This window comes from Bombina bombina, chromosome 12 (assembly GCF_027579735.1).
Source record: "Bombina bombina isolate aBomBom1 chromosome 12, aBomBom1.pri, whole genome shotgun sequence".
NCBI classification, from domain to species: Eukaryota; Metazoa; Chordata; class Amphibia; order Anura; family Bombinatoridae; genus Bombina; species Bombina bombina.
The window spans coordinates 1,322,868-1,338,465 of NC_069510.1; the positions used below are offsets into that span (position 1 = coordinate 1,322,868).

A 15,598-nucleotide genomic window follows, 5' to 3' on the forward strand; every position below is an offset into this window, starting at 1 on the left:
CCTCACCACACCCACAATTCAGTTTAACGAATAGCCAAGAAGTGGGGTGATAAGAAAAAAGTGCGAAAGCATATAAAATAAGGAATTGGAATAATTGTGCTTTATACAAAATCATAACCACCACAAAAAAAGGGCGGGCCTCATGGACTCTTGCTAATATGAAAGAAATGAATTTATCAGGTAAGTTCTTACATAAATTATGTTTTCTTTCATGTAATTAGCAAGAGTCCATGAGCTAGTGACGTATGGGATAATGATTACCCAAGATGTGGATCTTTCCACACAAGAGTCACTAGAGAGGGAGGGATAAAATAAAGACAGCCAATTCCTGCTGAAAATAATCCACACCCAAAATAAAGTTTAACGAAAAACATAAGCAGAAGATTCAAACTGAAACCGCTGCCTGAAGTACTTTTCAACCAAAAACTGCTTCAGAAGAAGAAAATACATCAAAATGGTAGAATTTAGTAAAAGTATGCAAAGAGGACCAAGTTGCTGCTTTGCAAATCTGATCAACCGAAGCTTCATTCCTAAACGCCCAGGAAGTAGAAACTGACCTAGTAGAATGAGCTGTAATTCTCTGAGGCGGAGTTTTACCCGACTCAACATAGGCAAGATGAATTAAAGATTTCAACCAAGATGCCAAAGAAATGGCAGAAGCTTTCTGGCCTTTTCTAGAACCGGAAAAGATAGCAAATAGACTAGAAGTCTTTCTGAAATATTTAGTAGCTTCAACATAATATTTCAAAGCTCTAACAACATCCAAAGAATGCAACGATTTCTCCTTAGAAATCTTAGGATTAGGACATAATGAAGGAACCACAATTTCTCTACTAATGTTGTTGGAATTCACAACTTTAGGTAAAAATTCAAAAGAAGTTCGCAACACCGCCTTATCCTGATGAAAAATCAGAAAAGGAGACTCACAAGAAAGAGCAGATAATTCAGAAACTCTTCTGGCAGAAGAGATGGCCAAAAGGAACAAAACTTTCCAAGAAAGTAATTTAATGTCCAATGAATGCATAGGTTCAAACGGAGGAGCTTGAAGAGCCCCCAGAACCAAATTCAAACTCCAAGGAGGAGAAATTGACTTAATGACAGGTTTTATACGAACCAAAGCTTGTACAAAACAATGAATATCAGGAAGAATAGCAATCTTTCTGTGAAAAAGAACAGAAAGAGCAGAGATTTGTCCTTTCAAGGAACTTGCGGACAAACCTTTATCTAAACCATCCTGAAGAAACTGTAAAATTCTCGGAATTCTGAAAGAATGCCAAGAAAAATGATGAGAAATACACCAAGAAATATAAGTCTTCCAGACTCTATAATATATCTCTCTAGATACAGATTTACGAGCCTGTAACATAGTATTAATCACAGCGTCAGAGAAACCTCTTTGACGAAGAATCAAGCGTTCAATCTCCATACCTTTAAATTTAAGGATTTCAGATCCTGATGGAAAAAAGGACCTTGTGACAGAAGGTCTGGTCTTAACGGAAGAGTCCACGGTTGGCAAGAGGCCATCCGGACAAGATCCGCATACCAAAACCTGTGAGGCCATGCCGGAGCTACCAGCAGAACAAACGAGCATTCCCTCAGAATCTTGGAGATTACTCTTGGAAGAAGAACTAGGGGCGGAAAGATATAGGCAGGATGATACTTCCAAGGAAGTGATAATGCATCCACTGCCTCCGCCTGAGGATCCCGGGATCTGGACAGATACCTGGGAAGTTTCTTGTTTAGATGGGACGCCATCAAATCTATTTCTGGAAGTTCCCACATTTGAACGATCTGAAGAAATACCTCTGGGTGAAGAGACCATTCGCCCGGATGCAACGTTTGGCGACTGAGATAATCCGCTTCCCAATTGTCTACACCTGGGATATGAACCGCAGAGATTAGACAGGAGCTGGATTCCGCCCAAACCAAAATTCGAGATACTTCTTTCATAGCCAGAGGACTGTGAGTTCCTCCTTGATGATTGATGTATGCCACAGTTGTGACATTGTCTGTCTGAAAACAAATGAACGATTCTCTCTTCAGAAGAGGCCAAAACTGAAGAGCTCTGAAAATTGCACGGAGTTCCAAAATATTGATCGGTAATCTCACCTCCTGAGATTCCCAAACTCCTTGTGCCGTCAGAGATCCCCACACAGCTCCCCAACCTGTGAGACTTGCATCTGTTGAAATTACAGTCCAGGTCGGAAGCACAAAAGAAGCCCCCTGAATTAAACGATGGTGATCTGTCCACCACGTTAGAGAGTGTCGAACAATCGGTTTTAAAGATATTAATTGAGATATCTTTGTGTAATCCTTGCACCATTGATTCAGCATACAAAGCTGAAGAGGTCGCATGTGAAAACGAGCAAAGGGGATCGCGTCCGATGCAGCAGTCATAAGACCTAGAATTTCCATGCATAAGGCTACCGAAGGGAATGATTGTGACTGAAGGTTTCGACAAGCTGCCATCAGTTTTAGACGCCTCTTGTCTGTTAAAGACAGAGTCATTGACACTGAATATATCTGGAAACCCAGAAAGGTTACCCTTGTCTGAGGAATCAATGAACTTTTTGGTAAATTGATCCTCCAACCATGATCATGAAGAAACAACACAAGTCGATTCGTATGAAATTCTGCTAAATGTAAAGACTGAGCAAGTACCAAGATATCGTCCAAATAAGGAAATACCACAATACCCTGTTCTCTGATTACAGACAGAAGGGCACCGAGAACCTTTGTAAAAATTCTTGGAGCTGTAGCAAGGCCAAACGGCAGAGCCACAAACTGGTAATGCTTGTCCAGAAAAGAGAATCTCAGGAACCGATAATGATCCGGATGAATCGGAATATGCAGATATGCATCCTGTAAATCTATTGTGGACATATAATTCCCTTGCTGAACAAAAGGCAAAATAGTCCTTACAGTTACCATCTTGAACGTTGGTATCCTTACATAACGATTCAATATTTTTAGATCCAGAACTGGTCTGAAGGAATTCTCCTTCTTTGGTACAATGAAGAGATTTGAATAAAACCCCATCCCCTGTTCCTGAACTGGAACTGGCATAATTACTCCAGTCAACTCTAGATCTGAAACACAATTCAGAAATGCTTGAGCTTTTACTGGATTTACTGGGACACGGGAAAGAAAAAATCTCTTTGCAGGAGGTCTCATCTTGAAACCAATTCTGTACCCTTCTGAAACAATGTTCTGAATCCAAAGATTGTGAACAGAATTGATCCAAATTTCTTTGAAAAAACGTAACCTGCCCCCTACCAGCTGAGCTGGAATGAGGGCCGCACCTTCATGTGGACTTAGAAGCAGGCTTTGCCTTTCTGGCTGGCTTGGATTTGGTTTCCAAACTGAAAACTGCTCCTGAGGATGAAGGATCAGGTTTTTGTTCTTTGTTGAAACGAAAGGAACGAAAACGATTATTAGCTCTGTTTTTACCCTTAGATTTTTTATCCTGTGGTAAAAAAGTTCCTTTCCCACCAGTAACAGTTGAAATAATAGAATCCAACTGAGAACCAAATAATTTGTTACCCTGGAAAGAAATGGAAAGTAGAGTTGATTTAGAAGCCATATCAGCATTCCAAGTCTTAAGCCATAAAGCTCTTCTAGCTAAAATAGCTAGAGACATAAACCTGACATCAACTCTGATAATATCAAAGATGGCATCACAGATAAAATTATTAGCATGTTTAGCAAGGGTAGAAATAGCCCCATCAACTTTAGGGATTTTGTCCCAAAATTCTAATCTGTCAGACGGCACAGGATATAATTGCTTAAAACGTTTAGAGGGAGTAAATGAATTACCCAATTTATCCCATTCTTTGGAAATTACTGCAGAAATAGCATTAGGAACAGGAAAAACTTCTGGAATAACCACAGGAGATTTAAATACCTTATCCAAACGTTTAGAATTAGTATCAAGAGGACCAGAATCCTCTATTTCTAAAGCAATTAGAACTTCTTTAATAAAGCACGAATAAATTCCATTTTAAATAAATATGAAGATTTATCAGTATCAACCTCTGAGACAGAATCCTCTGAACCAGAAGAGTTATCAGAATCAGAATGATGATGTTCATTTAAAAATTCATCTGTAGGGAGAGAAGTTTTAAAAGATTTTTTACGTTTACTAGAAGGAGAAATAACAGACATAGCCTTCTTTATGGATTCAGAAACAAAATCTCTTATGTTATCAGGAACATTCTGCACCTTAGATGTTGAAGGAACTGCAACAGGCAATGGTACTTTACTAAAGGAAATATTATCTGCTTTAACAAGTTTGTCATGACAATCAATACAAACAACAGCTGGAGGAATAGCTACCAAAAGTTTACAGCAGATACACTTAGCTTTGGTAGATCCAGCACTAGACAGCGATTTTCCTGTAGTATCTTCTGACTCAGATGCAACGTGAGACATCTTGCAATATGTAAGAGAAAAAACAACAACATATAAAGCAAAATTGATCAAATTCCTTAAATGACAGTTTCAGGAATGGGAAAAAAATGCCAAAAAACAAGCTTCTAGCAACCAGAAGCAATGAAAAATGAGACTTAAATAATGTGGAGAAAAAAGCGACGCCCATATTTTTTAGCGCCAAATAAGACGCCCACATTATTTGGCGCCTAAATGCTTTTTGGCGCCAAAATGACGCCACATCCGGAACGCCGACATTTTTGGCGCAAAATAACGTCAAAAAATGACGCAACTTCCGGCGACACGTATGACGCCGGAAACGGAAAAGAATTTTTGCGCCAAAAAAATCCACGCCAAGAATGACGCAATAAAATGAAGCATTTTCAGCCCCCGCGAGCCTAACAGCCCACAGGGAAAAAAGTCAAATTTTTGAAGGTAAGAAAAAATGATTAAATCAAATGCATTATCCCAAATATGAAACTGACTGTCTGAAAATAAGGAAAGTTGAACATTCTGAGTCAAGGCAAATAAATGTTTGAATACATATATTTAGAACTTTATAAACAAAGTGCCCAACCATAGCTTAGAGTGTCACAGAAAATAAGATTTACTTACCCCAGGACACTCATCTACATGTTTGTAGAAAGCCAAACCAGTACTGAAACGAGAATCAGCAGAGGTAATGGTATATATAAGAGTATATCGTCGATCTGAAAAGGGAGGTAAGAGATGAATCTCTACGACCGATAACAGAGAACCTATGAAATAGACCCCGTAGAAGGAGATCACTGCATTCAAATAGGCAATACTCTCCTCACATCCCTCTGACATTCACTGCACGCTGAGAGGAAAACCGGGCTCCAACTTGCTGAGGAGCGCATATCAACGTAGAATCTAGCACAAACTTACTTCACCACCTCCATCGGAGGCAAAGTTTGTAAAAACTGAATTGTGGGTGTGGTGAGGGGTGTATTTATAGGCATTTTGAGGTTTGGGAAACTTTGCCCCTCCTGGTAGGAATGTATATCCCATACGTCACTAGCTCATGGACTCTTGCTAATTACATGAAAGAAATATGTATATTACTGAGGACGACCTCCTCCTATTGCTTCCAATCTATGTAAGGTCCTGCAGAAGGATTCTGGGTAGATCTGAGACATATGTATATTACTGAGGACGATCTCCTGCTATTGTTTCCTATCTATGCAAGGTCCTGCAGAAGGATTCTGGGTAGATCTGAGACATATGTATATTACTGAGTACGATCTCCTGCTATTTTTTCTTATCTATGTAAGGTCCTGCAGAAGGTTTCTGGGTAGATCTGAGACATATGTATATTACTGAGGACGACCTCCTGCTATTGTTTCCTATCTATGTAAGGTCCTGCAGAAGGATTCTGGGTAGATCTGAGACATATGTATATTACTGAGGACGATCTCCTGCTATTGTTTCCTATCTATGTAAGGTCCTGCAGAAGGATTCTGGGTAGATCTGAGACATATGTATATTACTGAGGACAATCTCCTGCTATTGTTTCCTATGATTGTAAGGCCCTGCAGAAGGATTCTGGGTAGATCTGAGACATATGTATATTACTGAGGAAAATCTCCTGCTATTGCTTCATATCTATGTAAGGTCCTGCAGAAGGATTCTGGGTAGATCTGAGACATATGTATATTACTGAGGACAATCTCCTGCTATTGTTTCCTATCTATGTAAGGTCCTGCAGAAGGATTCTGGGTAGATCTGAGACATATGTATATTACTGAGGACAATCTCCTGCTATTGTTTCCTATCTATGTAAGGTCCTGCAGAAGGATTCTGGGTAGATCTGAGATATATGTATATTACTGAGGACGATCTCCTGCTATTGTTTCCTATCTATGTAAGGTCCTGCAGAAGGATTCTGGGTAGATCTGAGACATATGTATATTACTGAGGACGATCTCCTGCTATTGTTTCCTATCTATGTAAGGTCCTGCAGAAGGATTCTGGGTAGATCTGAGACATATGTATATTATTATTGTTTCCTATCATACAGCCAAATTACAAGTTTTGCGGTACTGAAAAATTGGCCATTGCGCGTGGAATGGCAGGTCTCCTTTATTACAAGTCGCTGCGGTATAGCTATACCGCAAGCATTTTAGCCAACGATCCATTTTTCAAGTGCAGGATTTTCCAATGCACCGTATTACAGGTTGTGCGGTCCGGCTAAAATGCTTGCGTTACAGCCTATACTGATGCGATCCATTCCGCGATCTGAGACCAGTAGTTATGGATTTTGTGAAACAAAAATGTTTCACAAAATTCATAACTAAAATGTTACAAAGTACACTAACACCCATAAACTACCTATTAACCCCTAAAACGCCACCCTCCCGCATCGCAAATACTATAATAAACCTATTAACCTCTAATCCGCCGCCCACCCACATTGCGATTATTAAATAAACCTATTAACCCCTAATCCGCTGCCCACCCACATTGCCAACACAACATAAACCTATTAACCCCTAAACCGCCGCCCCCACATTGGCAACACTATAATAAAGTATTAAAGGGACATTATACACTCAAAAACATATGGGCTATTTAAATAAAGCATTCTCTTCCTGAAGAGATCCCACTCCCCCTCTGTCCTCACTACGGCTTTCTAAATACTTCACAAGCAGAACTGCAAAACGATTGTAGGGTCATATTTCACAGATCTGTGAGTGAAACATTCACCTCGTGTCTACAGAATGCTACGGTGAGGACAGGAGGGGGAGTGAGATCCGTGCCCAGTGTAAACAGCGAGGGAGAAACGGATTAGTGAAGGTGAGGGGATTGTAATTGAAATGCATTATCAATTAAACAGACAGCTCCAGCATGGGGTCTGGCTGTAAGCACTTCTAGTTAGGGAGTGTAGGAAAAAGCCTTGCTTTGTAGCTATTAGGTTCTACAAACGTATTCAAATGCTGTCAGAGGAGTAGACACTTTAAAATCATTTTTAGGGACTTTAGCAGCAAAATTGATAATAGATGTCAATTACAAACTTTATCTTCTTGGAATGCTTTATTTAAATAGCCCATATTTTTTTGAGTGTATAATGTCCCTTTAAGGTCGGCTCAACGCATTGGATACACTTGTAGCCACTGAGTGTCAGTAAAATTTGCTCATTTAGGCCCTCCCTCTCCGTCATATTTCAGTCTCTCCCTCCAATATGCAGACTCACCACTCTCCATAGTGTCTGTGCCGGCATTGAGATGTTGTAATCAATATAACAGGATATCTCCTGGGAATACGGAGACAATGGTGCTGCTACGTCATGTCTGAAAAGAGACACATGATCACAATCACCATATGTAAATAGTTACGTCAGCGGCTATAGATAGTACAGTCACATGCTGAACCACGAGAGTATTTTCCATCCTTTAATCTAAGTGGACAAGAGCTGTTTTTATCTCAAACTCGTAAAAGTTATAGACTGCTAAATCAATACTACAGTTCCTATGTATTTGTAAAATGCATACTGCTTTAAATTTACCATGCTTCCACATAACAGTCAGTAATGAAATAAAAGTACACAAGAAGCTATTTCCCGTGTGACCTCTACAGCAAACTGAAAAGAAATTCTATAAATCACTAACAAATATATGTGCACTTGTCCAGCCTGGGGGGTATCAGCTACAATACAGCGCCTGATCCATACAGAAAATACATATCTAGAGATACTGAGATGACATACGTGTTGAGGTAGCGAACGGTCATCCCATGCACCAGCTGCACAATATCTCCGTGATGGACAACACGTGGCGGCGATGTCACAACCATCCCCTGCCTAAAGCAATCAGAACATGATGAGACATATAAAGACCATGTGCTTCTTCCTAGGGTTTAGTAAAAACACATAAGCCCCAAGCCAACCCTGCAAACTGCCCCCACCTTGCTGGGTCCTTCACAATCCACCAGTTATTGATATCTTTGTATGGGTAGCAGGTGACCTGCTGTTGGTGTGAGCTCCCGCGCCCCCCCTCATATCTATAAAGAAGAAACACAGGATCAAGTCATTTACTGCAGGACAGGGAGCAGTCACAGATCTGTATATTAATGTATGTAAATGATCATATTCGGGGAGGATGATTAGGTGACTCCGTACCTTATGGGGTAAGTGTTTTTGTGAGAATGCAGCCAGCAAGGGACAGGTTTACCCAGTATGTTCCTTAGAGTGATCTGTGAACCAAATGCCACCTCCAGGGGTTGTCCTTTTGTAATGCGGGATAGGCCTCCCTGAGAGACAAAAAAACGTTAAAGCAGAGACACTAATTATTACTAATAGTTATTACTAAAGTGATCCACTACACTGTTACCTCTAGACTAGCTTGGAAGGCGCTGCTCATGATGTGATCATGGGGCCCTGAGTGGGTCAGGACTGACAAGTGTATGTAGAAAATACCTAGGTACAAAGCCACAGGTAACAGCAGCAGAGCCAAGAAACGCGCCAACAAGTTGCACAGCACATTAACCTGTGAAAGAGAGCAGATATTACATCACAGCTCACTGAACAGGGAGGGAATTAAGCTTACGTACATTGGACAGGCTACGGTCACCAATCAGCTGCCAGCAATGTACTGATGAGATGCCCACAATCAGAAGGTAGGAGAAGAGACCTGTGTACTTTACCCTAGGAAAAACCATATCAGCTTTAGACAGGAGCATACAATATTGGCAGGATTAGACAATAAATATGTGCCAGCTACTTACCCTACTGCAAAGGCACAGGAAAGTCCCGTCAGAAGCAGCCAGCACCACCACTGCATGGAGTATGGGCTGTGAGACACAAGAAGACATTAGATGCTAACTGTCTGTTTGTGGGCTAATCTGCCACTGAAGAAGTGAGGGGTCAGAGAGTCATATTTCAGTGGCTCAGATAAAACGTCATTTATGTAAGAACTTACCTGATAAATTCATTTCTTTCATATTGGCAAGAGTCCATGAGCTAGTGACATATGGGATATACATTCCTACCAGGAGGGGGCAAAGTTTCCCAAACCTCAAATGCCTATAAATACACCTCCCACCACACCCACAACTCAGTTTAACGAATAGCCAAGTAGTGAGGTGATAACAAAAAGGAGTAAAAAAGCATACAAAAAGAGGAACTGGAAATAAAATTGTGCTTTTATAAAAAAAAAAAACACAACCACCATAAAAAGGGTGAGCCTCATGGACTCTTGCCAATATGAAAGAAATGAATTTATCAGGTAAGTTCTTACATAAATTATGTTTTCTTTCATGTAATTGGCAAGAGTCCATAAGCTAGTGACATATGGGATAGAAATACCCTTGATGTGGAAGTCCCAGAAGAGTCACTAAAGAGGGAGTGATAAAATAAAACAGCTATTTCCACTGAGAAATTAAATCCACAAAATAATTAAGTTTTTCTTAAAAAACTTAAATCAAAAGCAGTAGAATCAAACTGAGACAGCTGCCTGAAGAACTTTTCTACCAAAGACTGCTTAAGAAGAAGCAAAATACATCAAAATGGTAAAAACATGAAAAGTATGCAAAGAAGACCAAATTACTGATTTGTAAATTTGATCAACCAAAGCTTCATTCTGAAAAAGCCCAAGAAATGGCAACTGAACTTAGTAGAATAAGCTGTAAATCTCTGAGGCACAGCCTGCCCTGCCTCCAAATAAGCCTTGAAAAACAAAAGCTTCAACCAGGATGCCAAAGAAATGGCAGAGGCTTCCTAACCTTTTCTGGAACCAGAAAAACAACAAATAGACTAGAAGTCTTCTGAAATCCTAGAAACCTCGATATAGAATTATAAAGCTCTTACCACATCCAAAGGATGTAAATAACTCTCAAAGAATTCTTTAGGATTAGGACACAAAGAAGTAACAACAATTTATCTACTAATGTTGTTCAAATTCACATCCTTAGGAAAAAAAGAAGTTCACAAAACAACTTATCTAGATGAAAAAAATCAGATAGAGAAAGTCAAAAGAAACAACACTTTCCAAGAAAGTAGATCATCTTCAAAGAAAATATAGGCTCAAAAGAGAAGAGCCTGCAAAATCTTTAAACAAATAAGACTCCAAAAAGGAGAAATTAATAAATGAACAGGCTTGATACCAATCAAAGCCTGAACAAAACAGTGAATATCAGGACGTTTAAACAATCTTTCTAGGAAATAAAACAGAAAGAACAGAGATTTGTCCCTTCAAAAAACTTGCAGACAAACCATCCTGAAAAAACTGTAAAACCCTAGGAATTCTAAAAGAATGGCAAAAGAATTTATGAGAAGGACACCATAAAATATAGGTTTTCCAAACCTGATAATACATGTTCCTTGAAACAGACTTATAAGCCTGCAAAATAGTGATAAAAACTGAGTCAGAGAAACCTCTATTACTAAACACTAATCAATTGTCATACCATCAAATTAGTAATTTGAGATCCCGATGGAAAAATAGCCCCCTAAAACAAGAGGGCTGGCCAAAGAGAAAGCAGCCAAGCATGGCAACTTGGACATCTGAACAAGATTCACATACCCAACCTGTGAGGCCATGCTGATGCCATCAGAAACACATGAGACTGTTTTTTTCTTCCAAGGGTGATTTCCAAGAACATTTTGGAACAGAGGTGGAAAGATGAAGTCAAGTTGCAAAACCAAGACACTGCTAATGCATCCACCATTTCTGCCTGAGGATCCCTGGACCTGAAAAGGTACCTGGGAAATTGAGAAAACACATCTGTATAGAGATACCACTCTCCCGGATGAAAAGACTGACGGCTGAGATAATCCACCTCCCAAATGTCTAAACCTGAGATAAAAAATCGTAGAAAATAGACAGGAGATGAATTCCATCCAAGAACGTATTCAAGATACTTCCTAATTGCTTAAGGAACTATGAGTCCCTATTTGTTGATTGGCATATGCCACAGTTGTGATATTGTCTGTCTGAAAGCAAAAAAAGTTCTCTCCTAAAAGAGGCCAAGCCTGAAAGAACTTGGAAAAATAGCACAGAGTTCTAAAATATCGATTGGAAACCTCGCCTCTTAAAGTTTTCAAGCCCCTCAGACAGCTCCCCAACCTGTAAGACTTGTGTCCATTAAGAATACAGTCCAGGGACTTCTGGTGGGCGGAGCTAGCGGCTGGCAGCAAGGGAGAAGAGCTCCGTAAACCAACTTCAAATCTACCTTGTTTTTTTGCTGCCAGCCGACTTTCCCCACGACGTTGCCTTGTTGGGTTGTTGCCTAACGAACCCCAGCTGGCCAGGAACAAATCGTGAAGGGCCGAAAATCGCCCTTGCCTCGGAAGGCATTTGATACTGCACCACGCTACGCACTTAACAGTACTCGCGGGCGCCATCTTGGAGGAGCTCTCCTCACCTCCATAACTGTTCTAGCCCAGACGGAGCATTAAGGGTATATCGGCCCTGAGGGTGACTGCAAGGAGGTCTGGGTGCAATATAGCAGCGCTGCTTGTGACCGGTTCGGCGGTAATATCCGCTCAGACAACGGCTGTGACAGAACTGCACTCAGTTGCTGTCTGATCGGTGCCTGGAGGCCTCTGGCTCCCCGCCCTCCATCACGCCACCCATTTTTGAGGGCTCATCTGCGCCATCACACAACCGTATGTCAAAACACGCAGCCTACACCGCATGCACTAAATAGGACATCTGGATGGGTTTGTTTACCGGGCCGCATGTTGTATACCATTGTGTATTTTAGACATGACACCTCCCATTAAGATCATTGCGTGGAATGTGGGGGGCATTACGTCCCCGGCAAAGAGAAGCATGATTCTCCACCACTTAGACTCATTACGGGCTGACACAGCCTTGCTCCAAGAGACGAAACTGACAGTTGAGGAACATGAGAAGTTAAGAACCCGTTGGGTGGGCCACATTTTATGCTCCCCTACAGAAGGCCGGAAGAGGGGGGTTGCCATTTTAGTGCGAAAGGGCCTAGCGGCTACTTTTTCTAAGGTAGAGATAGATAAGAAAGGGAGATTTATAGTTGCCTTACTCCAGATTGACACCCTTACATATACCCTTTGTAATGTCTATGGCCCTAATGTATATGACCCCAACTTTTGGACGCACCTATTGGCAATACTGGCCACATACAACGCTCCTATAATTATGGGAGGTGACTTTAACTTGGCCCAGGCTCTCCCTCTAGATAGGTTTAAAGACCCCTCTATCTCAAGGACCCTGAAGAAACATGTGTCTAGATATAAACACAAGGTATCCCTAGTTGGCTCCTTTAAGGAAACTCTGGATCTGTTAGATGTGTGGAGAGCGAGAAACCCAGATGGGAGGGATTTTACTTGCCTTTCAAAAACACACCACACCATGTCGCGTATTGATTACTTTTTGACCTCCCCAAGCATTACGCCACAGATCTTCTCCACGAATATAGGTCAAGTTACTATATCGGATCACGCCCCAATTACTTTGGTACTCCAGCCTCAACTTCCCAAACCTCCAAACAGAAGTTGGAGATTTCCTCTCCACCTCTATAATAATATTGAGTTCCATCGTCATTTGAAAGCCTCTTGGACACACTATGTGTCTGACAATGCCTCCCATCTGGGAGTTCCAGATTTATTCTGGCATGCCTCAAAGGCGGTGATGAGAAGCCACATAACCTCTTTTACAGCGCATCATAATGGGCAGCTTAAAAGGGTGGATGGGGTTCTTCTTTCCCAGCTTACTGATGCTTACAATAACTATTTATCTACCCCCACGCCATCATCTAGGAAAACTTATTATGAGCTTAAGCAGACAAGGGATACATTCCTCGCTCAACAAGACAACAAAGTGAACATTTACAGACAGGGTCGTTACTATCGGCATGGCAATAAAGCCGGCAGGCTGCTTGCCAAGTTAGTTCATTCTTATAAGCCCAAGTCCCAGATCTTAGCTATTAAATCTAGGGGTACTCTAACTGCTAATTCTAAGGAAATTATGGCCGAGTTTGTAGATTATTATACCTCTTTATACTCTAAACAACCAATTCACCTAGAAGCAAAGCGACACTTTTGGGACGCAGTGCAACTTCCTACCCTTACAGAGGAGCAAACCTCTCTTTTGAACTCGCACATACAGCCTTAGGAGGTTCTCAGGGCCATACGGCAGAGAAAGCTGGGTAAAGCTGCAGGTCCTGACGGGTTGCCTGTGGAATATTTCAAATTATTAGATGAGGAATTGGCCCCAGTCCTATCATCCCTGTACTCTGCTTATTTGGCGGGTACTGAGCAGATGAATGACAGATTCTCTGAAGCCAATATCTGTCTCCTATTAAAACCTGATAGAGATCCCACTCAAACATCTTCATATCGCCCAATCTCATTGCTAAATGGGGACTATAAACTTTTAACAAAAATCTTGGCGGATAGGTTGGCGAAGGTCTTACCATATATAGTTCATGCAGATCAAACTGGTTTCGTGAAGGGTAGGTCATCTGTGATAAATATTAGAAGGACCCTTGGTGTTGTGGCCCACTACTGGTATAATGCACAATCTCCCTCTCAGCTACCTGCCTTTTGGTGCTTGACGCCGAAAAGGCGTTTGACCGGATTGAGTGGGACCACTTACACACCTCACTGTTGCACTTTGGTATACAGGGTAATTTTTCTAACTTTTTACAGAGATTGTACTCAGCCCCTAAGGCCTCTCTTATAATCAATCGGGGGCTTTTCCCTTCTTTTACACTACAGAGGGGTACAAGACAGGGGTGTCCCCTTTCCCCTCTCCTTTTTGATTTGGCTATTGAGCCCCTAGCATCTTATATCAGACAACACTGTGCAGGCCTAGACATATATGGTCAACAGCAGCATTTGTCATTGTACGCCGATGATTTGCTGCTGTTTGTGGGCAACCCCTGCACTAACTTACATCCTCTTCTGGATATTATTAAGAATTTCGGCAGGTTCTCAGGGTACAAGATTAACATCGACAAATCGGAAGTCACCTGGTTACAAAACTTCCGCAACATAACTCTAGCAGATACTGGTCTTAAAACCACTGAAGGCTGCTTTAAATACTTGGGCATATGGGTACATGTCGACCATCATAAATTGTATTCCCTTAACCTCAGTGGGATTATTGGTGACATTAAACAGATGTTGCTGGGTTGGATGAGGCTTCCTCTTTCTCTCGGGTAGGGTGCATCTTTTTAAAATGGTCGCTCTGCCTAAACTTCTTTATCCCTTGCAAATGTTGCCCCTTCTTCTTACCCAGCAGGACGCTACCTCCTTACAAACTTCCATTGGACATTTTATCTGGCAGGGCAAGAAACACAGGATAGGCAAGACTCCCTTGTCAATGCCAGTGGGCGGGGGTGGGCTCCGTCTTCCTAATATAATGTGGTATAATTGGGCGGCCCTTTCCAGATTTGTGCTATATTGGCTGGTGGGGAAAGACTGTTACACCATCCCCGACTTAGAGTCCAACTTTATTAAGCAACTGCACCTGGCTTTCTTGCCTCATGCAGATCTTAAGTCGCTATCCCCGTTTGTCCAAAACCATATACTGTTTAGGGATCCCTTGAGAGCCTGGGCCAAGATTTGTAGACTCTGGGGACTACAGAAATCGACTAGTAAATATCTCCCAATCCAGGGCAACCTCAACTTCCTTCCTGGGTACACTACACAGGCATTTCAGATATGGCAACAATTAGGACTTACAAGACTCCATCAACTTCTTCATCCCCTGACTTTTGATATAGTGCCCTTTCAAGACTTGCGAACGCGTTACAACCTCCCGCACACCCACAGGTTTGCATACTTCCAATGCAGACATTACATCTCTACACTGATCTCGGGGGGACTGTTGTCCAAGGAACCTTCTAATCTAGATAGACTTTGTGCTTTGGCGAAGATGGGATCTTACAGACTCTCACACACATACAATTTGCTGCTTCGCCATTTTGAGGACTCCACCTTAGTGGGATTGTATCAAAATGGTCACACTTTGGGGAATTAGAGGTGGACACTACGTTGATCACTGTGAGCTTTGAGAGGGCAAACCAAAGTACTATTTCTGCGAAATTGAGAGAATCGCATTTGAAGTTCCTGCACCAAGCCTATATTACCCCTGGCATGCGTGCTAAATGGGTTCAGGGGGCACATAATTTATGTAGTAAATGCAGCCGTAGTTCTCTTGATTGGATC

The 15,598-nt window shown here is 41.5% G+C and overlaps 1 protein-coding gene across 1 annotated transcript in view; it reads right to left on the reverse strand.

The window, feature by feature from the left end:
- POMT1 (protein O-mannosyltransferase 1) overlaps window positions 1-15,598 on the reverse strand; it is a gene marked incomplete in the record, with an annotated part of 442,385 nt that overhangs the window by 324,830 nt on the left and 101,957 nt on the right. Inside the window, 7 exon segments of the mRNA XM_053695732.1 lie at window positions 7,643-7,739; window positions 8,156-8,248; window positions 8,353-8,448; window positions 8,567-8,697; window positions 8,778-8,933; window positions 8,998-9,091; window positions 9,172-9,237. Of these exon segments, the coding sequence (XP_053551707.1) occupies window positions 7,643-7,739; window positions 8,156-8,248; window positions 8,353-8,448; window positions 8,567-8,697; window positions 8,778-8,933; window positions 8,998-9,091; window positions 9,172-9,237 (733 nt within the window).